General features: G+C 43.6%; 1 protein-coding gene across 1 annotated transcript in view; it reads right to left on the bottom strand.

Annotated features, from left to right (window-relative positions):
- Positions 1-17967: 17967 nt before the first annotated feature.
- The window catches only part of LOC141983245 (organic solute transporter subunit alpha-like), a 37965-nt gene continuing 30776 nt past the window's right edge, over positions 17968-25156 (bottom strand). Inside the window, exons 7-8 of the mRNA XM_074946156.1 lie at positions 22550-22655; positions 17968-18824 (exon numbers count right to left, since the gene is read on the bottom strand). Of these exons, the coding sequence (XP_074802257.1) occupies positions 18637-18824; positions 22550-22655 (294 nt within the window). The 3' untranslated portion in view covers positions 17968-18636. The remainder of the gene's footprint in view (positions 18825-22549; positions 22656-25156) is intronic.

The following is a 25156-nucleotide window of genomic DNA, read 5'->3' as shown; positions in this document are numbered from 1 at the left end:
TTCCAGGGGCGGGGGCGAGCAAAGAGAGAGAGAGAGAGAGAGAGAGAGAGAGAGATTCTCTTTCACATGTTTATGTTCCAGTATTGCCAACCTCAAGAGATCAAAAATCATGCATTATTCTTTAAAAAGACCATACCGTGCAGTTTTTTGGTCTATCTTTTGATTTTTGAACTTCTCCTGCCCATCCCGTGTGTGTGTATGTGTGTGTGAGACAGAGAGAGAATTAGGGTTGCCCACTTTCCCACATGTATTGGGTAAGGGGAATTTAGTTCCTGCTAAAGGAGTTCACACCTCACATCTACCCTTCCCCTGCCCAGCAATTAATTCAGCCCTTACCCTCCCAGTTCAGCCCCATCCAGCCTCACCTATGCTCCCCCAGGGACTCTTCATATGCCTCTCCCGGGCCTATGTGGGACTGCAATGGGATCCCCTATCCCCCTCCTGGGGGGGCAGCTCCAGAGGCTCTTCACCCTCCTCTCTCCCTTTTCAGGCTGGGTGCTGTAGGCGGGGGGAAGAATCCTGTCCCTATTGCTCACAGGGAGGGGGGGCAGAGCACCCTGAGCAGCTAGACTCTTAAGTTCCCTCCTCCCTTCTTGTGAGAATGGCTTCAGGCTGCTAGATAGGGAGAGGGCCAGCAGTAGTTCTGATTCTGCCCCAGGAGGTGGGCAAGTGGAGCAGGCAGCCAATCAGAGGGCTCAAATTCACTGACAGGCTGGAGCTTCTTGCTGCTCATCACCAGATCAGCTCTAGCCCCAGCTAAAATCATGGGCGGTAAGATGGTCTTGTGGTTAAGGCAGTGGACTGGGTCTCAGAAGAGCTGGGTACTGTTCTAGGCTGTACCACAGACTCTGTGGGTGACCTTGGTCAAATCACTTAATCTCTCTGTTCCACAGCTAAAATCATGTCACTGGTGAAAAGATTGTTAGATCTGGCCATGCTGACATCCACAAAATTACGGGGCCTGAAGCTGTGTTTTTCATAGACTTCAAAGGTCTACTCTGCTCCAGGATTTTCAGCACGTAATTACACTCATATTCCACACCCATGAAATGCCAAGTCAGTGCAAATTGCACTCATTTACCTCTTGCACCTATAACCAACATACAATTTTTATCAGCACTGAAATTGGGCCATTGTTATTTCTTCTAAGTTTGTCAAAAGTCTTAATGCAAAGCCTGTCCCAACTGCTGTCAGAAGAGTTTTCTGGAACAATATCTGAATATTTTGGAGGTGGCTACAGCATAAGTACTAAAATTCACAGCATTCTCCTACAGAACAAAGCATGCTGATATTATAGGCCCATCAGAGCCAGTGAGAGTTTGAAGGCAGGTACAATAGCAAATGTGATTAACTTTGTATTGATTTGTCTGCAGTAAATTTTGATTAACTGTCAAATCAAAGAGCTTGTTTCCAGCTGTAATATCAAGATCACAGGCTTAGTTCTCGCCATGTGTGGTTTCTGATAACAAAAAGGACTCCTAACTTATCAAATAGCTAAGAGCATTTCTACTCTGCTGTTACGGAGACTAAGATGGAGACCCCTCTCTTTCCCATCAGCCTGAGTATTAAAATCAATTTTTTTAAAAGTCTTATTTGTACTCTACAAAAAGGTCCCCTCACAAAATCAATTGTTCTTATCTTTTGCAGACGATTTCAGAAACCAGGCTTTTTATTGAAAGTGTATCTCTGATGTATTTGGTCACATTAGACCAGAGGTGGGCAAACTACAGTCCGCAGGACCGTCCTGCCCGGCCCTTGAGCTCCCAGCCAGGGCGGCTAGCCCCTGGCCCCTCCCTTGCTGTCCCCGCTCCCTCCTGCAACCTCAGCTCACTGTGCCACCAGCGCTTTGGCCCACCGTTCCTGACGAGCAGTGTGGTGGCATGGCTGGCTCCGGCTGGGCGGCGGGGCTGCGAGCTCCTGCCGCTCTGAGTGGCATGGTAAGGGGGCGGGGAGCGGGGGGGTTGGATAAGGGGCAGGGCGTGCCAGGGGGCAGTCAGGGGACAGGGAACAGGGGGCAGTTGGATGGGGTGGAGGTTCGGGGTGGGGGGGCGGTGTTGGATCATATTAAAGAAGTTCTGTATTAAAATCACAAATGAGTTTGATTCCCCATAGTTTAAATTCCAGGGTATTACTAATTAAGAGGTCTCTTGGGTTTTGGTACTGTTTCTCTCCCTCTATGTGTGAAACTTGCAAGCTGCTAATTGTGTTAGTACATTCTAAGACAGAATCTGTTCTCAAAGCAATTCACAGAGACTCAAAGCAATACTCTAACAACAGAAACAGCACCCAGAGACTCCCCGCCCTTTTGTTGTATTAACAATTGTGATTAAAATAGAGATAGAGGATGTATGTGGACGGATGCTTGGTGTGGATAACAACTGAATGATCAGGGAGGTGCCAGCCTAAGAATCCAGTGTCCATCGGCTGAAGAAGGCGTCAAGTGGAAATAACCAGAGGACCCCCGGAGGGCAGACTGGAATCCACCCAACAGCCTCAAGAATGGGAGAACCAAAGAACAAGATAACTTCTTGGAGCCGTCAGGAATGTGCTATCTGCTGATTGATTCAGCAACAGCATGATGAAGCAATTCCCATAGACTGGCATAGGAAGAAATTCCTATAAAAATAGACTCTTAAAAAGTGAGAACTTTGGGGTCTGATTCTGCAAACCAACTTCCAGGAGCATCAGATGAGCATCTGACAAGGCCCTGCTCCCTCCTCATGTCCAGGCCACCTGGCCAGTGGCTTGGCATGAGCAACTCTAAGGCTGGTAACTATGATAACAACCTTGCAGAACCTGTGTGTGTGTGTGTGTGTATGAATGAATGAATGAATGTGTGAATAAATATGAGATTGAATGGAATGTTATAGCTATAACTAACTGCTTACTATGATAACAACCTTGCAGAACCTGTGTGTGTGCGTGTGTTTGTATGAATGAATGAGTGAATAAAGATGAGATTGAATGGAATGTTACAGCTGTAACTAACTGCTTACTATGATTCTTTCTGTATTCACAATAAATGTGGTATTTTGCCTTTTTCCCTTTAATAAGATCCTGCTGGTTTTTAATTTATTGGATGGGGTGGAGGTTCGGGGTGGGGGGGCGGGCAGACAGGGGATGGGGAGCAGGAGGGGTTGGCTAGGGGATGGGACCATGGGGGGCCTGTAAGGGGCGGGGGTGTGGATAGGGGTCGCAGCAGTCAGGGGACAGGGAGCAGGGGAGGGTTGGATAGGGGGTGGGATCCTGGGGGGCAGTTAGGGGCGGGGGTCCCAGGAGGGGGGATCAGGGGACAAGGAGCAGGATAGGTTGGATGGATCGGGGGTTATGAGGGGGGCAGTCAGGGGGCAGGAAGTGGAAGGGGGCGGATAGGGGGTGGGGGCCAGGCTGTTTGGAGAGGCACAGCCTTCCCTACCTGGCCCTCCATAAAGTTTCACAACCGCGATGTGGCCCTCAGGTCAAAAAGTTTGCCCACCCCTACATTAGACGCTGCTTATCCTACAGAAACAATTAACCAGCAAAACAACTTGCTAAGGGTTGCTAAGTTCCATCAATGGAAATTTTTAAATTAAGAATGACTGTTTTTCTGAATGGTGTGTTCTAGTTCAAAGAGGAATTGATCCAGGGAAGGTCTATGGCCTGTGTTGCACAGGCAGTCAGACTAGATCATCACAGTGGTCCCTTCTGGCCTCAGAATCTTAATCATCTAAATGCTATGTTCAAAAACCAGTTAAAGATACTGTTTGAATGACTGGTGTGACATCAGTATAGGTGACATAATAATCAGGGATGTAATACATGCCTCTCCATTTCGATGGGAACTTCCATCTAGCTGTCAAACACTTTCATTTACCCCCATTTCCTCTCCGGTGCATATGTGTTACTGTGACCCTAAGAACCCCTCAGTGCCGACTGGTAAAGGGTTCACTGTTCTGCAATAGCAACTCCGATCAGGAAAAGCATTATTATCCCAATTATTTTTGCATGTGGGAAACAGGCACAGAGAGGGGAAGTAATTTAGCAGAGGGGCCAGGAATAGAATGCCGGTGTCCAGACTCCCCGTCCTGTGCTTTATGCACCGGATCATGATCCCTCTCCCGAGTACACGGGGGTCCCCTATGTGAGTGATACAGTCCTGGGCATGCCCTCTTCTTCCCTGCTTTATTCATCCCTGTCATACACATCAGTCTCAAGGTTCTAGGTCAGCTACCACCCTCACCTATGATGGTAGTGGATAAACTGACTGCACCATTGGACCACACCAATAGCACTCCTTGAATGGCAAAGGGGTTGCTGGTAAGTGTCAGGAGGTATTCATCTTCTGTTGTTAAGTGACATCAGCAGACTATCACCACCCACCCTTAAGGAGCAACTGTCTCTCCAGCCTGAATACTGCTCCTAGGCCACCCAAAACCACGTTTAGTCAACCATGGGAGCAGAAAAGATCCCAGTGACAGGGAAAGAACCAGAGGTGACACAAAACTCTTGATAGACACAATGTAAAGGCTGGGGGGTTGAGAGGGGACAAAACGGCCTCACGCATTGCCTCTGGCCCCTTACCCACGCCCCCCACCATAGGTGCCAGCTTCCTCATCTCCCTGGGCGTACTCAACCCCCACTCCAACCCTTCCCCCAAGGCCCCATCCCAGCCCTGCTCTTCTCACTCCACTCCTGCCCCGCCTCTTCCCTGTGCCTGCCCTCAGTCCACCGCCACCCCTGCACAGCTGATTTGCACTGGGTAGGAGGCACTGGGAGGGAAGGGAAAAAGCAGATCTGTGGGGCTGCTGGTGGGTGCTGAGCACCCACTGTTTTTTTTCCATGGGTGCTCCAGTCCCAGAGCACCACTGGAGGTGGTGCCTATGTCCCACATGCCTACCACACGCACTCCAAGCTGGCACCACCCAGTTGCCGCTCCCCTCACAGCTCCTCCCACACTGGTCCCATTGTCTCCCTGCTGTGGGCACGGCGCAGTTCAGAGCAGGCTCCAGACACCTACTACTGAGCATCGGTAACTGCGACTGTGGGCAAGGAAGGGACGGGACTCAGTGGGCTTCCCCGCGCCCTGTCTGGCAGAGCTGAGCTGCCAGCCTGGTCTCTCTTCCCTGCTCCAGGTGCCTCCTAGTTGGGCTCAGCAGGAGTGCTAGGTGCCGGTGCCTTTCTCAGGCACATCCCTCTCAGCCTTGCTCGGCCTGACTCCCACCCTGGCAGAAATCTGGTGACCCCACGTGCCCTCCCCCATGCGTCACCTCTGGAAAGAACTACAGCTGTTAAGGAGCACGTCTGTGTGGGCTGACTGCTACTCCAACACAGGCAGGTGAGGTGAAAATTAACGAGGCTGAACACAGAGCTTCTCTGTCAGAATCTTCAGCTTCTCCCGGGCACCGCAGGCCATTAGATACAGAACAGAAACATAACCAGTTGCCTGCAGCATAGAATAGACTTCTATCTAGATTCTTTATGCCATGTCCATCAGCACCTCAGGACAGCAAAGCCTGTGATGGACATATCTGGCATCACATGGAAATAATAGAGAAGTGATAGTCTCCTTAATCCAAGGGGAGAATCATTTTGAAATCTATAAATCTGAAGTAAATGTATAGAATGGAGACCAATTGGTGGAAAGGATGGAGACCTGGGAAGCTTTGTGTTATACCTAGGGTACAATTTGACCCAGAAAAGAGGTGCTTCACAATATTAGGGAGGAGCTTTTAACCTGTACTGGACAAAGAGCAAAATTCATCCCTGCACAAATGGCCAGGCATTACAGACACTTGTTGGAATGATGATAATTAATGGGACTCAGTAATACTAGGGTACAAGTTGTGCACCACTTACATTCACCTAAACCCTGATTTGAGGACCTCAGCAGCTGCAAGCTGGCATGCCCTACAAGTAGTCTTTTGTGGGTCCTTTGCACAGGTGAAAATTTCACCCAGAATTAAGCTGTAAGGGGTCATTTTTTTGTACGGCATTAATGATGATTTATTCATTTGGGTTTTTTACAGCACCCAAGCCTACTAGGCACTGTATAGTACAAAGAGAAAGCCTTTGTCCCCAGACTGAAGAAGCTTATGTGATAGATGCATACTAAGTTATTATCAATCAACATTTCTTTCCCTCATGCAGTCTGAGTTTACAATATTTTTCTGATGGTAATTGAAAGTAAGTGTGATGCTAGGCTACTACATGCAGTATTTGTGGCAAAGATATCAATGATGACAGCTCTTACAGTTTTAAAATATTTGGAATTGTAAATTAAGTTGTTCCTCCTCCCCCCCTCCCCGCCCCCCCTCCCGTGAAAGCAAACTGATCAGTGAAAGTTGTTTGTTTCCAGTATAACAGCAGTATCTGAGGTTGCTTGTTTGTGGAGCCCCAGGTCATTATTTCCCCTAAAACAAGTCACAACAAGTAATCCATGTCTTGCAGCAGCAATGGCAGCAGCAGAAGTGGAAAGCCTAGTTTATATCTGTTTTTGCAGACATTCCTCAAGGCAACTGAGGAGCACACTGTCCTTCAAAATTACAATCACCTAGACTTATTTACAAGCACAGAAACGGAGCTTTTGGGTATTAAACTGCAATTTTAGCAATTAAAGAAGAAAACTGAAGGAAAAATGTAAACAGTACAAAGAGTCTCTAATAAGGTTGTGTGCTTAATAAGGCACCTCTTGCTTCTCTCAATAATAATGTTTTCTAGGGATATATTTGGAATGGATTGAAAGAGGTAAGAAATCGACAATTGTGAACTGTTCAAGTGTGCCACCTAGTGGCACTCATTTGTACTATAATGAAATCCACATGAATACTTGATATGACACAATAATCATCTTGTATACACTTTACAAGCTTTTTACACCTTGTCACTAATTATATACTGTGGAGATTAACCAATAGAATGTGAGATTGCTTAAAAATCAATGTGTTTTTCTATAACAGCCAACATCTTATGATAAAGAAGAAATCAGATTGGACCCTCTATACCTGATGAATCTGCATAACCCATGAAGAATTACAATCTGGAGCTATTTTAATTAGTACATTAGTGACACTAAGGACTGGAAAAACTCTGACTTCCAAAGCTATCCATTTCTGTGAAAGATTCATATATTATCTTGTTGCCCATTGCCATTTAGTAATTTACATATGAATTTAAACATGTGTTCAGAGGACCTGACAAAAGTATGGTGAAAAGCTAGGTAAAAGGTAATCTTAGTTGAAATGGGGTGAAGAAGTAGATTTTTTTTCAGCCCTAACTTTCTCAGTCCTGATCCTGGGAAGAGTTTGGCAAGTGTTTAAGTTTGCTCAATTGACTAGTTCTGTTCAAGTCACTGCAGTTACACATGTGTAAATTTTTGCATGCTCAGGGAGTTAGGAACCTAAACACCTTTGAGGAGCTGATCCTGAAATATCATGCATTTTCTAAGTTGCAGTAGGCTCTTAAAGATACTTCTAGAAAAAAAGAAAAAGGCTGCATAAGAACGGCCCTTCTAGGTCAAACCAAAGGTCCATCTAGCCCAGTATCCTGTCTTCTGACAGTGGCCAGTGTCAGGTGCCACAGAGGAAATGAACAGAACAGGTAATCAGCAAGTGATCCATCCCCTGTCGCTCATTCCCAGCTTCTGGCAAACAGAGGCTAGAGACACAATTCCTGCCCATCCTGGCTAATAGCCATTCATGGACCTATCCTCCATGAATTTATCTAGTTCTTTTTTGAACCCTGTTATGGTCATGGCTTTCACAACATCCTCTGGCAAGGAGTTCCACAGGTTGACTGTGTGTTGTGAGAAGAAATGCAGTTTTTGTATACTTTGATGTGATTGTTATACAACTATTTGTCTTTGCCTTTCTATATATGAGTACAGCTCATTTGAAACTAGTAAAATAGGCAAAAAATGAACAGCATGCCATTCACTTTTCTTCTAGCAGGGATGACCGTCTTATACCAGATTTGGTAAATAATGTGTCAACCTTTACTGTTAAGCCACTCACAGATAAGATGTTGAAAGAAAAGACAAGAGCGGCTGGAAAGAGAGATCCAAAAAATATATACGTTTTAAAATCACTTTAAAAGTCTATTTTGTTGATAAATTGTGTGGTAAAGCAATTGATTATACTCCAGTTTATTATGAAATATATTCAAGAGACCAAATAACCAATGTCAGTCAAATTTATTGTTAAAAGCCAATAATAATATAGTACAGGAAACCAATTCAATATAATACTAGTCTCTGGGAAGCCATCTTGTGCATCACTGTTACATTCACCTTACACAGAAAGTGCTCCCAAAGTTAAACATTTTAGCTGGTAGTATGTATAGGATGATTTTACAAGTCACTAAAATTCAACCCATCAGTTTGTTTTGGTTCCTTTCCTTATCTTTCTTTTGTATACTAATATTGCAGGCACTGGTCCATGAAGGAACCTTCCATGTTTGTATGATTGTATCAAGGTTGGACTGTCATGTATCTTATCCTCTTCCTTTGAGATGTTTCAGTAGGAGCCTGTAAGAGTAACTTCCTTTCTGTTGCTATGTTAAAGCACTCATCTGTCCTGATATTGATAACTTCCATATTTTCTCAAGCCAAAACTCACTTCGGTCAGTGCAAGGGATTCTTAGAATAAGTGACCAGGGTTATATAAAAATCATGGCCAATTTAGGCTATAACGCTATACTATTTGTGCTTAATGAATACTAATATGTATATACATATATATATGTGTATATACACACACACATATACATACATACACACACATACTCACGCACTAGTCAGCATATATTGGTCAATTTTTTGTAACAAATTTAATTTTTTTAGGCTGAAAAATCAGGATGTATTATTCAGAGACTGGCAGCTATAGTCAATTTACAGTTAAAAATATATGAAGACTATTGATATGTTTGCATATTATCTAGAAATTGTTTCCAACAATAGTTCCATGCTGTCATTTATATGTTAGATTGTTCAGATATAGCCAGGGAGTAGGCTTTTCATCTGGCATTAGCAACTGTATTAGCCTATTGTCTGTCTATGTTTTGTTTGCTACTTTTGTACTTAATTCAATCAAATCTTTCTAAATCAAAAACTGATCTTTTTCCCTGCGGTAGCTTTTCTATTTTTGCAACTGGAGAAGCATCTCAAGATTTAATCAAGTCTCAAACAATAAGTGAACAAATACTTAGTAGAATGATTTACTAGTCAGACTCCTGTAGTTGTAATTTTCTGCTTGCTGGTGACATCTGCTTCATTAATATCTTTTATATACCGAAATATGAACTTCCAGAACCAAGTGCTGATTTAAATCCTGTGTAGCAGGATACCTACCTGGTTATTATAATTGGCCTGCTACACAGGATTTAAATCAGCACTTGGTTCTGGAAGTTCATATTTCGGTATATAAAAGATATTAATGAAGCAGATGTCACCAGCAAGCAGAAAATTACAACTACAGGAGTCTGACTAGTAAATCATTCTACTAAGTATTTGTTCACTTATTGTTTGAGACTTGATTAAATCTTGAGATGCTTCTCCAGTTGCAAAAATAGAAAAGCTACCGCAGGGAAAAAGATCAGTTTTTGATTTAGAAAGATTTGCCTCAGGGTGAAATTCGTCAGGGCCAAGTCCCACTTATGCTCTCAAAATAGGATTAACATAAAGCATAGAACAACACGCTAACACTCTGCCCGGGGTGAGTTTCACCCCATGAGCTTTTGGCTTATACTATGAAGGGCTTTTTTGCCACTTGTACACCACTGTAACTGTGCTGGGTGCTTTATGGACGGATACAAAATGTTGGCTGAGATTTTCAAAGTTGAATAGGGCATTGAGCCAAACAATTGCCTTTGAAAATTGTAGCTATTGCCTCTGCCTCAAACGGTTTACAGTCTAAGGGCCCCAAATAGTTTCATTTGAGTATATTTACTACGGTGGATAGTACCCCTGAAGTCAGTCGCAGGTTTGCGGGATCAAGTGCCAAGTGACGACACAACATGAGAAGGGGGTGTAACAAAAATCAGGGAGAGGGACCGCAAGAGGTAAATAGAATAATGCAGGTTTCAGAGTAGCAGCCGTGTTCATCTGTATCCGCAAAAAGAACAGGAGGACTTGTGGCACCTTAGAGACTAACCCATTTATTTGAGCATAAGCTTTCGTGAGCTACAGCCCACTTCATCGCATGCATAAAAAATCAGAGACATCTGATGAAGTGAGCTGTAGCTCACGAAAGCTTATGCTCAAATAAATTGGTTAGAATAATGCAGGTACTCGTATTAACATTGCAGGGCTTGAGGGCTTTGTGGTTAGTTTTCAAATTAAGCCATCACAATGAGGGACAACTTAGGTTTACAGGGCCATGAAGAAGGTACTTTTTAAAGAGAGGCTGAGTAGAGGAGGAGGAGGCAGCAGCATGGCACAGCAGGCCAGGGAGGGGGTTCCTGGTAGAAGGGGATACATAGATGATGCTCAGAGGTAAGAAGAGGAGAGGGAAATAGAGTGGGTGGTTGTTCTTAACTTAGTCTCACAAAAATATGCCATCCAGGATGGGAAAGTAGACAGGACCCAATATAACAGATACATTAACCAGGGGCCTGATTCTGCCTTCATTCAGACAGGCAAATTTCAAGAGCATTGCACCAATGAAAGAACACAATTTAGCCCTAAGTTGCCCATTTTAGTTTTGCTAGTGTGGAGACCTGTTCAGTCAGAACTGTCCTGAGCGCAATAATTTATTTCTCATGGAGTATGAAGTTGGCATTAGATGATAGCTCAGTTCAGACCCACTCCATTTCTTTGAAGTAAAATAAATTATAGAAATTCTCCAAACAAGGGACCTGAACTGCACCCAATTCTCCCGTCAAGTCTACATGTGATTGCAATGTGATCTGCAGCTGGTGGGGGTGGGCTCAGCAAGGGTGGATGTTCCACATAAAGAAGAGAAAATGTTTACCTAAATGTTGCAAAAAAATAAAATAAAAAAAACCCAAGTCATGAAACCTCACTTGTGACTCTTAGAATCTTACATTCAGCAAACTGCCTGTAACCAACGCAACCAAATCAAATGTGCAAGATCTGTATTATATATAGCTCACAGGTAGCAGCTGCTGATGGCATTGACAAAAGCACATAGACACACAGTGACCATGCAACAGATGAATGGATAATGGAACTGCAGTCCAGAATCCAAGCAGAAAAATAATCCATACCCTAAAGCAGATGTGCATGAGAAGAGATTGGACAGATGATGCAAATAGGAATGTTAACAGCTCCCACTGTTAACATCCTATCCAATGACACTGCCCACACAGCATTAATGTTGCTGGACAGCCATACACATGTATGATTGGCAACAGCATTTTCATGGAGAGTGGAAATTTAGTTTACATTAATTTAGAAATACAGTAAAAAAAGACCAAGGCCCAAACCCATAACAGCTATTTGACCTATTCAGAACAACAAGGTTCACCTAAACAGATCTCATTACAGGATTGGGCCAGTAATTCGGGGAGGATAGTGGAGAAAACAAATTAATAAGTGAGAGTGGGGAAATAGAGAGATCTTCATTCAAAATTAGTGGCCTGTAGCAAATGAAGTCCAAGTCTGAGGCCCATGTTGCTTATCCACACTAACACTAAGAGATACAAGTAAATATAAAATCAAGTTTACTACATAAAAAACATCAGACATTATGCATTCGAGACCTCTGAAAGTATGGCAACAAACAAAGCTCTTGGGGAACATAGATCACACCCTCTCTCATTCCAAGGAAACTAATCCTTTACCCATTAGCCTTCACATAGGTTTAGATGTTATACCATGTGGTAATTATTTCTGAATCACAAGTGCAAACACTCACCCTGATTGGAAAATTAGCAGATTTCAAACTCAGGTAATTTGCCCCTAATGAGGAACTTGTTGAACTGAATTTAACAATTAGCTCATACCCTTTGCTGGCTGTGTATGACAGGGCTACAGAAAGGCTCAGAAACTCACCTATTCAAAGATTTTCAGTGAAAACCCAGAAATATTATCCTACTTCTCTACGTAGCCTTTAGACTGATAGTTCAAGGATTATGGTCCTTGAAGAGCTGGCTGATCACATGATCCCGGCTCGCCTCCTTGTTTCCAGTTGCTAAACTGCATTAAAAGATGCTAAAAAAACCCCACATTACTTCCCTAATGTTACTTTTCCACGTGAGCAGCTGCTGTAGTTGCCAGATGGGTGCTGTGCAATTAGGTATCAGAGAAGAGACGGTCCATATACAGTTGTGAATGGCAGAACACAAGAGTCAATGCAAGGGGAAATGTCCACAAGATAATCTCACTGTTAAATTGTGATCTACACTAGAATTGGTTGAAAACCTTTGAAATTTCACCAGTTTTGTTTTTTGGGTTTTTTTTTGTCAACATTTGGGGAAAGCATTTGCTGTTTTCAAACAAGCATTTTACAGCGGTTAACATTCTACAGCAATTGGGAACTCTGATGGAAAAGTTTTCAATTAGATTCGCAAGTTTTCAATCCCTGTCCTACAGTGGTGCAGCCCTGGCATACCAAGAGCTTTATCATTTGTCACTGTAACTGGCGTCAGTATATGCCCAGAGAACACGTCAGCAAGTCAAAAAAAGGACAACATGCAGCGGAGAAAGGGTAAAGAGAATCTTTTGCAAAAAAACAAAGGACACTTGAGAGATACACCTGTACGTGCTGCCTCTTTGACTGCCTTTGTGCTGAAGCAGTAGGTATTTTAATAGAAGCTGAGATTCTGAGGCGTGAAGAATGCCATATTTACGCAAGGAGACTGTAGAGCTTGTCTACCTATGAGGTTGCACTTTGACCTCTCAGAAACTACATTAGGGTGTGCCTTAAAGAGAAAAGAGCACAGGAGTATTCTGTATATTTTCTCTTATGAATCAACTGTATAAAGGTCCACTTCTCACACCAATTCCACAGGCTGGAAAAATTGATCTAGATGACCTCTCACCCAAAGATTATGCAGGCTGGAGATTTGAACATAGCAAACAGCAAATCATTGTATTGTTCTGCCTAGTAAGTTATCTTCTCCTCGAGGTGGAATGAAAAAGAAAACTACCCACTTTGTGGAGGTGCTGGTTCCCCTTCTACAATAATGGTAGGATTAGCTAGTTGGTACACAGTTTTAAAGGACTTTCAAAATATGCAGTATAACGGTGCATATATTCTGCTTTTCACCCATCACTCTTAAATTGCTTTATAAAAATGTGTGTCTATTTTACATTGGGGATGCAGAGACACAAACAGATTAAATAATTTGCCTGGGGCCAGAAGGCAAATCAGTGGTAGGGTCAGGAAGAGAATCAGGGTCCAAAATAGTTAAGAGACTGTACAAAAAGAGTAAAGATGATAAATGGCAATGTATCAGTTTGGGGGAAAGAGAGCATAGGGATCTGTGGTCTTTATTTACCAGTCATGATCTGCTGGAGAGGATAAACATGACAGTAATGATGTTTGCAAATTATATTATTTGACTTAGTCTCCCTATACATCACCCCACCTGCCCTCTCCACTCTACCAATGACACCAGCCTCAGTACTCCTGTTATGTCCTTCTCTCACAGACAGCCGCATCTCTGAGGCCTCTTCCATGCTACCCTTAAGCTTAGCATGCTCTTCCCTTCCCTGTTCCAGCATTGCCAATGCTTGTGAGTTTATTGCAATATTTGGTGGTTTTCCTAAAGGCCCAGCCCCTGGATTCATGGGATTACCAGGGAATCTCAGATTTCATTTTTTATTATTATTTTTATTATTTTTCAAAAATCTCATGATTTTAAAGCCAAGTTCCTGATTTTGGGGGCCCGACTTGTGGTTTTTTGAAAATATGGGGATGGCAATGCTGCTGGGCCCAACAGCCTTGATCTTGCAGCAGCATCTGTGAAGGTGCAATTGCAGGGTCAGCGCCTGAGCTACCCCTCCCTCACCACATCCAAACCATTCTAAAAAGGCACTTCTGCCATCTCACCTATTAGCAGTGAGGGGGAAGAAAAATAACAATAAAAAGCCCAAATTGTCCACGCATGGCCACAGCTTGCTATACAACCACACAAGAACTGTACTGTCACTCTTGTCCTTTTCTGTTTATTATTCTTCTCAGTCTCACTAGTTTTCCAAATGCTTACAACATTTTAACCTTTGATTGCATGTCCCCTGCACTTCTAGCTCCAGTTCTTTGTTTAATATGGATGGTTCTTTTTATCATCACAAAAGGCATGATAAAAATATCTCTCCTTTCTTATATGACAATCTGAAGCAGGCTTGGCATCAAAGATATGAGATGTTCACCCCGAGATATCTCATTTTATGGCAGCTGTTTGAAATTTGACTCATGGAACTTGAAGATCAGTTACTCTCCGACCGAGAGAGCCTTGACATTATAGTATTTGTAAACCTTTAACATCACAAATACACACCATTGGAAACAAAATATTCTTACTCATTGAGAAGTGACGTTACCAGAGTGAGGAGAAAGCACCTCAGAATGCCGGAGGTCGAGCTAGGAGGAAAGACACATTACAAATATAAAGTAGAACACATTGTCATGTTTTATTTTTGGATAATTAAAATCAAACATTAACAACAACAAAATTGATACATTCTGCCACTTTCATGATCATTTTGGCTCTATTCAGGAAAGCATTCCTATTCAGGAAAACACTTAAACACATGCTTAAAATTACGCAAGACCTGTTCTGACCTAATTAGGGTTATACATAAGCATGTGCATAAATGCTTTTCAGAACTGGGGCCTTGGGTCCAGATCCTCAACGGTATTTAGGTTCCTAACTTCAACTGATTTCAGTGGAAATCTGTCTTCTTAGCTGCCAGCACAAAAGTCCACTTAATCCACTTGCTAATCACTACCCACGCTGTAAATTTCATTGCTCAAATATGCAGTGTAGTTGTTGTTGTGTCAGTCCTACCTTGAATGGTCCTTTAGAGTATATGCGAACTACTTATGCTCAGGAGTCTGTTCCACCTTGCATTTAGCTGTGACGCTGGAGTACCTTTCCCAAACCTAGAGAAGAGCTCTGTGTGGATCGAAAGCTTGTCTCTCTCACCAACAGAAGTTGGTCCAATAAAAGATATTAGCTCACCCACCTCATCTTTCTATTGCTCAAATCTGACACATGAATAATAGTAGAAGTATTAAAAATCTACTCTAAAAGCATAATAGCTAAAGAGACTCTCGGTTAAACTAAGCTCACATTGATTTTAAAATATAAATCTATTTTAATGAGCATTTCAGATATGTGATTGTGACAAATGCTTGGTTGACAGTGATGGAAAATGAAGCCTTCTCTCCACAGAATAGGTTAATCAGAGGCAGTATCAATATAGGCTTCTTGCTTTGCCCAGATGACACACCTTTAACTGTGTGTGGGAAGATCCAAGTCATTCAGTCTCCATGCCTGTTCCCAACACTTAATTTGAGTTCTAAATCCCCATGTATACTAGGAAATTGATCAGTTATTAGCAACAGGTCCCAGTGAAGCAATGCTGAAAGCCATTGAATTTAATGTATGGAACAAAACAATTTTCAACATCATTAGAGAAAAAGCATGACTTTTGAAAACGATTTTGTCCCATTTGCACGAGCAATTAAATTGTTTCCAATCCCAATTCATGAGAAGACTTGTTGGCTCTAAATAGTCTATTTTCCCCATTTGGGGTCCCAGGAAGTCACAGCCAGCCACTATAAAACACTAGCAAATGCCATCTTATGTGGATAGGTATTAGATTACAACTATGGGAGTAACTATGCTAATTGCTGTGGTTAAGTATCTATGGCTTTGTCTACACTTAGAAAATATATCATGTTAGAAAACGTGCTAAATAACAAGATGTTAAACATGCTTTGGCATATAGCATGGACAAGTACAATCGTGTTTAAAAAGTGTAAGCTGGTCATGATTAACCTTAGTGGGAGAATCTAGAAGCTAAGTCTATCTGATATCATGTATTTAAAACAGATACATTTTCCTAGTGTACATACGGTCAAAGCATCCATGCCCAATGTGAACTAGAGAAGCCAGAAGAGACTGAGAAGGAGCTGAATGCTGGTCTCTCATGACACACAACTCCTGACAGCTTACTAAACATTACATGGTGTCAGAAGTTATATCAAACCAAAACAGAGCAATTAGCCTCCTCAAAGAACACTGGATTTCCAGGGACCCCTTACGATAGACGGAAATTCATTGAAATGAGACTAACCAATGGGTGTCAGTGATGGCAGTATTTGGACCAACAAGTCTAAAAACAGTCTAAGTCTTAGTGTAGTGTTTCTTAAACTGGGGGTCCTGACCCAAAAGGGGGTCACAAGACTATTGTGGGGGGGTCATGAGAGCAGCATCTGCTGGCAAGGTGCCCAGCTCTGAAGTAAGCAGCAGAGCAGAAATAAGGGTGGCATGGTATGGGAGGAGGGACATCAGAGCTTGAAATACTTTCAAATGGCGGCCCAGCAAAAAAAGTTTGAGAACCCCTGTCCCTAGTGGGCTTCAGGATGGCTCAGGATTGGGGGTGAGGGGGAGCAATTATTTGAAAATGATTCCTGTTAATAAAAATACTTAGCTTTATAGAAAAATGTGTATACATTATCTCAAAGCACTTCACAAAGATAGTTAAGTATCATTATCCCCATTTTACAGATGGGGACACTAAGGCACAGCAGGTCAGTGGCAGAGCACAGAACATAACCCACCTCACCTATCTCCTAGTCCCATGCCTGATCCATTGGATCACACTGCCTCCCATGGGGAGGACTACTGATAGCTATTATTAAATAGTCATGAATGGTTACTGTGTGCTTACTGGTATAAAACAGTGGTTCTCAACCTGGGACATGCATACCCCTGAGGGTACGCAGAGGTCTTGCAGGGGGTACATCAAATCATCCAGGTATTTGCCTAGTTTTACAACTGGCTACATAAAAAGCACAAGCGAGGTCAGTCCAAATTTAAAATTCATACAGACAAATGAGAAAGTAACCAATTTTTCAGTAATCGTGTGCTGTGACACTTCTGTATTTTTATGTCAATATTGTAAGCAAGTAATTTTAAGTGAGGTGAAACTTGGGGTATGCAAGACAAATCAGACTCCTGAAAGGGATACAGTAGTCTAGAAAGATTCAGAATCACTGGTATAAAAAAAAGACAGGAAAAAGTGACAGCCCTCACCCAAAGAGCTTATCATCTACTGAGTTGAATATCGCATGCAGGATGTGTTGGGGTCTGAAAGGATATAAATACTGAGGTATGTTAGCTGTTGTGGGTTTGGTGAGAAGAGTGAGAGTTGAGGAGGGATTTGAACAAAGAGAGGGTGGGCACCTGAAGTGTTGGAACAGGGAGAGAGCTCCAAACACAGAGGTGGCTACATGAAGTGAGGAAAAAAACAAAAAGAGTGAGTCTCCAGTGTTGCCGCATTATATAAAGACCATAATGTGTGCAAACCTGTATTATATCAATTCACATTTACACTGCAGGGTTCAAACAAGCTGATGGGACCTAAACTGTCTGACAACTGCATGAAATTATATGGAGACAGAAATCTCTCACTCTGTGTATGTATCTGTCAAGGTTCCTCCCCCACTCTGAACTCTAGGGTACAGATGTGGGGACCTGCATGAAAACCTCCTAAGCTTACTTTCACCAGCTTAGGTTAAAACTTCCCCAAGGTACAAATTAATTTTATCCTTTGTCCCTGGATCTCCACTGCCACCACCAAACTCTAACTGGGTTTACTGGGAAACGTAGTTTGGACACGTCTTTCCCCCCCAAAATCCTCCCAACCCTTGCACCCCACTTCCTGGGAAAGGTTTGGTAAAAATCCTCACCAATTTGCATAGGTGACCACAGACCCAAACCCTTGGATCTTAGAACAATGAAAAAACATTCAGTTTTCTTAAAAGAAGACTTTTAATAGAAGTAAAGGAATCACCTCTGTAAAATCAGGATGGTAGGTACCTTACAGGGTAATTAGATTCAAAACATAGAGAATCCCTCTAGGCAAAACCTCAAGTTACAAAAAAGACACACAGACAGGAATAGTCATTTTATTCAGCACAGTTCCTTTCTCAGCCATTTAAAGAAATCATAATCTAACACATACCTAGCTAGATTACTTACTAAAAGTTCTAAGACTCCATTCCTGGTCTATCCGCGGCAAAAGCAGCATACAGACAGACACAGACCCTTGGTTTCTCTCCCTCCTCCCAGCTTTTGAAAGTATCTTGTCTCCTCATTGGTCATTTTGGTCAGGTGCCAGCGAGGTTACCTTTAGCTTCTTAACCCTTTACAGGTGAGAGGATTTTTCCTCTGGCCAGGAGGGATTTTAAAGGGGTTTACCCTTCCCTTTATATTTATGACAGTATCTCTGGAAAATAAGGAGGTTTATCCTCCCACTTTTTGGTCCTTTCTGTCCAGGTCACAGGAATTTATACCAGAAGCTGTTCCAGCTTGGAAATCTGCTATTTGCAGTATAAGGATATAAAGGTTGCAATGGACGTCTCCTCAAGTAAAGCATATACATTAGTCAGGATCTTGCCATGGGCAAGCTGAGTTGGGCTACAAGTATTGTCCCAGCTTTCACAAGACAGCACATCTGTCCACCTTCTACACATTTTGGGTTCCATCTTCAATAAATTTGCCTTTTAGGTTGATCTTGGTGTTCTGTTTGCTGTCGCTAGTTTCCTGGTCAGTGCACTCTGGAAGTTTCAGATCATCATATCTTTTCCTATACACCACCCTTGAGATCAGTGTTATCAGAAACATTTCCATTATGAGGAGCTGTTGATTCATATCTGGCAAAAAAAAAAAAAAAAAAAAGAAATCACGTCAGAATTGGGGAAGAAGAGAACAGTAGGTTTAACTCATCCCCATTTGCCCAAAGGGCATAGGCACTGACTTTTATTTTTCCCTGGGGGTGCTCCACCCCTGCTCTGCCCCAAGGCCCTGCCCCAACTCTACCCCTTCCCCTGAGGCCCCACCCTCGCTCCACCTCTTCCCACCCCCGCTCCGCCCTCTCCCTGAGGCTCTGCCCTCACTCTGCCTCTTCCCGCCCCCGCTTCAACCGCTCCTGGGGGCCCCCGTCCACCCGCCGCTTGCTGCTCTCCGCTGAGAGCTCCCCCCAGCCACCAAACAGTTGATTGGGGTGCCACCAAACAGCTGTGGCTGGTGGGTGCTGAGCACCCACTATTTTTTTCCATGGATGCTTTAGCCCTGGAGCACCCACAGAGTCAGCACCTATGCCAAGGGAAGCAGCTTCCTCCTAAGCCAGCAAGTGGCTGTTGTAGCCCAGGTGGGATTCACCCCTGCAGAGGGTAGCCAGGATTTTCAGGCTAAGCTGCCAAAGAGCCACAGAAGCTCGGTAGGCAAAAGTTGCCTTGGGATGGGTTGAATTAACACATCTCCTGGATGCCCAGGCCTCCCCCCTCCCTAGCAAGTGTTGGCTTGGGGAGGGTGCGGGGAAGGTTCCTTGCTCCTGGCTCCTTCCAAGGATGAGACTGGTGCTACTACCTCCCATTTCTGGTTGGAGTTGCAGCTGGGAGCCTTGCTTCAGGGTTACACTGCTGGGAGATGGGAGTGAATAAGGTCTAAAGCCTGGTTTACACTTAAAAGTTAGGTCAACATAACTGTGGAGCTCAGAAATGTGAAAAATTCACAGCCCTGCGCGCCCTAGCTATGCCAACTTAACCCCTGATGTAGATACGGCCTTGCTGATGGAACAATTTTTCCATTGACCTAGCTATCACCACTGAGGCAGGTAGATTACCGACTTCTATAGAAAAACCTTTTTCACCACTGTAGGAAGCATCTACATCAGTGGTCCCCAATCTGTGGGGCACGCTGTGACCTTCTGTACCCCAAAGTAACACCTTGGTGCCCCCATATTCACCAGTGTTATAGAATTGCAACAAATCTTGTACAAAATTTGACATGTAAGGTGTCAATGGAAAAGATATGATTTGCTGATTATGATTATCCTGTTTGTATGCATGTATCATTTTTGTATCTGAAGTTATGAATATTGACTATGGGCCAGTATGTCAAATGTGTTTACTCCTGGGTAACACCCATAAAGTAGTTTACGTCCAGTCTAGCCAACACATTGTGAACGAACTAATCAAGGAAAGGGCCCCATCAATAAACACACTGGGCCATGGGAAAAGCTTTTCCCCACCCGATGGACTTTCCTGTGAACGTTCTAGCCAGAATATGGGTAATGGCCCCTGCTAGGACTCATCCAAGCATGCAAGGGCATGTGACTTGATCATGTGACACTGGACTCCATCTTGTGCCTGTACTTCACTGTACAAACTGTGCTGGGGACTTTGCTTGGAACAAAGAAGTTCCCTCCTCATGGAAGAAGCTATACAAGGGGGAAGTGACATCATCACTGGGCCTCACTCCTCCTACAACAAAACATCTGGAAACACCTTAGGAACAAAGACTGAACTGGGGATGTAGTCCCAGTCTGAAGGGATTTATAGCCTGTGTAAGGAAGATTGTTGGACTGTTTGTAGCATCAGGGTGAGACACTGCTTGATTCAAATCCTGTCTAGTGTATAGAACTTAGATTGCAATTTTGTTTTGTTTTTTCTTAGGTAACCAGCTTTGATTTGTACGTTATCACTTACAATCACTTAAAATCTAGCATCTTTCTGTAGTTAATAAATCTGTTTTATATTTTTTACCTAAAACAGTGTGTTGTTTGAAGAGGAAAAGGGAAATCCGCTCAGGAACAGGGGTTGGTGCATTGGCCTCTCCACACTGAAGGCTGGACTGGGATATAAACTTACACTGGTCAGGCTTTTGACCAGAGCAAGACGGTAAAGCTCTGGGGTCCTAGGCTGGAGAGCTAGTCGGGGGACTGGCTGGAGCCACTCTATTGTTAGTCCATGAGTGGATAGGAAAAGCATTCATGTAACTGCAGCGGTGGGTGTCTCTGTCTGTGACTGTCTGTGTAAGTGCAGGATCTGGAGGGAGCTGCAGCTTGTCCCAGCATCACAGTGAGTGAGGGAGCCCAGGCTGGTGAGACAGAAAGCTCAGTGATACCCCAGTTCCAGGTTGCACCCTGGGGAAGTCCGTCACACCTGCCCCCTAGGGGGGGCACAGAGAAACTTTAGAGAGGCGTGTGGCAGGCCCGGGGCAGCCCCCATGGGAGGGTGGGGAGGGAGAGCCACCCAGCCCTGCTCCACCCACAGCCACAGCTCCACTCCACCCCCTGCTCTGCCCCCAGCCCAGCTCTGCCATCATTCGCTCTCTGCCCTGAGGCCAGCTCCACCTCTAGCCCCAGCTCCTCCCCCCATCCCTAGTTCTGCCCTCAGCTCCACCTTCAGCCCCAGCTCCTTTGCTGAACCAATTGCGCAGTAATGGAGTAGGGTGGGGCACGGACAGATTCCATTACGGGATGGAAGAGGCATGACGGGGAAAGGTTGGGCACCACTGGTCTATACTATAGGGCTGCAGTACCATAACTGTGCTGCTCTAGCGCCCAGAGTGTAGACATGGCCTAACCCTCAGCTGAGTGGTATTTGTCTGTACTACGGTAACTTTTGAATACCACATCTGATCAATTCCAAAATTTCAGGGAATATTCTAGGCATCAAAGAGCAGAAAATGGTAAAAAACAAAAGGGGAAAAACAGGGGACACACCACGCCCCTGGCATCTGGTTAGCAGAGTCACAGCTTCAAGCGCCTCCATAATTTTCTATGGATCAAAGAACCCGCTGATGGTAGCCATTAACACTTTCCAGCCTAACGATGCCCATCTCATCTCTTTCCAGCCTCCCAACCGAGTTTAACATGCCAACAGCCTGAATGATTTATCTCCCAACAGAAAGAAAAGAAATGAGAAATGGGGGGGGAGGAAGGGGAAGACCAGACTGGGGGTGGGCACAGTGGCACACACAATACCTTGTAGGATCAGCTCCTTAATTCTCACTGTTTTGGAGTTCAGATCTCTGTAAAGTGCTCTGTTGCTCATGAAAGCACTTTAGTAAATACATACTTTATCTCCCAGTAGATTTGTGGCTGTCCAACTTCAGAAACCTTTGAAGGGGCCTAATTTTCAAAGGCTCGATGGTCAGTACTTTAGGAGATCAGACCCTTTACCACATCTCAGGTTAGACACTCAGAATCACCAGTCATTTTTCAAAATGTACAGTACTGCCAACCTCAAGCATTCAAAAATCATAAGATGGGCCCCCCCAAAAAAACATGAGATAGTTGTTTTTACAATCTCATGATTTTTAATCCTAATATGTGTTGGATTTTTTGTCTTTGACATCTGGTTTCTGAGTCATTATCACTTATCTCTGCAACCAGGAGAGAGAGAAAGGTTTTTCTGGGAAAGCTGAAATGCTCATGTAACTGCAAGATGCCAGGAAACAGATATTTAAGGGAAATGCCAAAATGTCACAAGACACACATTAAAATCGAGAGCATTGGCAACACTGATTTCCAGGCCTTTATACATTTAAAAAACAACCCTTCCCCACTCTACAGCCCTCCAAAAGAACCTACATGCTCCTCTTGCTGAAGAAGCCAGAGGTGGTGCACAGGGAATAATTCCTTGCAGAGCCAGGATGTTGATGATGCCTGCCTGGAGTTGGCTCAGAATGAGGACACACTATGAAAAGAAACAAAGAAAAGAAGATTGATGCATCAGTACCACAGAAGGGCTGTAGTTCAGCACAGTGATCTTGCTTTCATGAAGAATATAAACTCCTCTTCCACCTTGTTTCTCCCCTCTCCTCATCTCCTACCCTAAGCCTGCCTCCCCTGCAGAATAAATCTTTTGGTGAAGGCAATATGGCTCACAGCTTGAAAATTAAATCAAACTTCCTAGCTGTAAAAAAGGCTTGACCTCAGCTCTTCGGTCTAAAGGTGCAATGGCTGTGAGGCTGCCATTTGGTGTATCGATCAATATTTACTGCTTCATATCAGAAGCAAACATAAGAAAAATGGAGTCTTACCAGCATTGTAATTATTAATTTGTACCCACCTGTACCAAGGGGGCAAGATTCTTCTGTTGCCCTACTCTGGTATGAGGTGTTGGAACACACACACGCACACACACACAGCAGGGAGATGACTGATTCCTGCTAACTCACTGTGGCAGGGGTGACTCTTAAACTGTCCCCTAGTTAGAAAGGAAGTGACTTTTGGTGCAGAAGAAACTAGATTCTAGGACAGAGAGGTCTTTGCAGTGGAACCCAAGCTGGGGAAAGCCAAGCTGGGGGAAGAAAGGGCAGGGTGATGTGTGTGCATTGTTGTTGTTTGAGTAACCAATAAAGCCAAATGTCAGGAAGGGAGTAAGTTTGGACTAAATTCTGTGGACCAGCTTTACAAAGGTGTATACGTGCATTAAGATGCAGATAGGAACCTAGTGGGATTCACAGACATGCTTAAACAGATTAGGGCCCAGATTTTTAAAGGTATTTAGGCACTGCTGTGCTCAACGTTGCAAAATCTAATTGATTTAGGAGCCTAGCTCTCATTTTCAAAAGGGATTTAGACACACACAAGTCTAAATCCCATTGACAGTCAATGGGCAACACATTTAAAATCTGGGCCTAGGTGCCTAACTCTCACTGAAGCCATTGTAGGCACCTGGCCTGCTTAGGTGCTTTTGAAAATCCCATTAGGTCCCGATCTGCATCTTTATGCACCTAAATACCCTTGTAAATCTGGCCTTTTGTGTATAAATTCTTCTTAGAGCAGGCTAGAAACATGACCTGCTCCCTCAAACTTTTCTTGCACTGTTCCTGACCTGAGAATTTTCCCCCTGAGCTAGTCAGTCTCTCACTAAGAAGTTCTTTCTGAACCCATGTCTCTAGTTGGCGTGTGACCAGAGCATTTCTGAAATTGGTCAGGAAAACTGAGCTTTGCTTAGATTTACTGCAGAGCGTTCGCTGTCTCAGCATGTTCCCCGCCCTGCCCACAAAGTAGTCCATCCATAAACAGATGTAAAAATCAAGAAATTCCTTAAGGCCAGTGAGAACAGAATAACATTCAACTGCTTTCTTGGGAACTGATAAGTGTGGAGGAGGGAAAGAAAATCTGTGGTTCAGTGTAAGATTATAAAATCCATTGCATAGGTTAAAATGATCAGAACTCCCCCATGAATACATTTCCCATAAAAATACAAAGACAAAAATGTTTTCATTCACCTCAAGTATTATTGTGTTTACTAGTTTAGTGCTGTCAGTGTCCGGGACACAGAGAAAGACGGTTCCTGTCCTAAGGATTTTATAATCTAAGGGCCTGAAGCACTTCATACGAGGTGTAATATTCCCTTCTGTGAGTAGTGCCTTGAGTTTAATGGGACTGCTTGTGGTAGTAAGTCTGACTACTGAAAGTAAGTGCTGTAGGAGCAGATGCGAAGGCCAGCTGTGATCATGCAGAACAGATTTCAGGGCCACGTCATCAGGATGAATCACCCAATGAAGTAATTTTTAAAAACAAACAAATGCATGTGATCTCAGAATAGAGAGAGTGCTCTAGAGTGTGACACCTCTTAGTCTGTGCTGGCCTTCGCCATATATCTTGGTGGACATCCAAAATATTTAGGGGGCACATATGGAGTATCAGTGACTCACTAGCTTGAAATCGTGTTTAATTCCATGTTGTTGTTAATGTACAGGCTGACTTCAATTAAATAGGGTTGGGGGAACTAGCCTGAAAACTATCATACATAGATCTATACCTGAGAGCAGGATCCAGTAAAAACTACACGCAGCTTTTGTTCTGTGTTAGATGGTGAAAATCCTAAATACCAGAGTGAATTTAAAACTATACTGGTCCCAGATCCAAAAAAACTTTGCTATCTCCATCCTGCCAGACAAACGGCAATATCAGATGTGTGTTGCTGGATGGCATCCAGCTGCTGCCTGCCTCCTACCCGTTCCTTCAGATCGTACTGACATGTACTGACTACTTGTGAGTGTCTCATGGACACAGGCTGCACCTCCTCATTGACAGCATATGGCCAGAGACTACGCAGCCTGCTGTACACTGGCCTAAGCCTTCTCTACACTGAGTGTACAGCCCTAGTGTAGACACACTGTACCAGTGTGTAACCCGTTCGGGGTTTAGAGAGAATGGCCCTTTTAAATCTTTGCCCTGAGG

The sequence above is a fragment of the Natator depressus genome, chromosome 1 (assembly GCF_965152275.1).
Source record: "Natator depressus isolate rNatDep1 chromosome 1, rNatDep2.hap1, whole genome shotgun sequence".
Taxonomy (NCBI): Eukaryota; Metazoa; Chordata; order Testudines; family Cheloniidae; genus Natator; species Natator depressus.
Note: the sequence above shows the minus strand (reverse complement) of the source record. Positions and strands in the feature narration are given on the sequence as shown.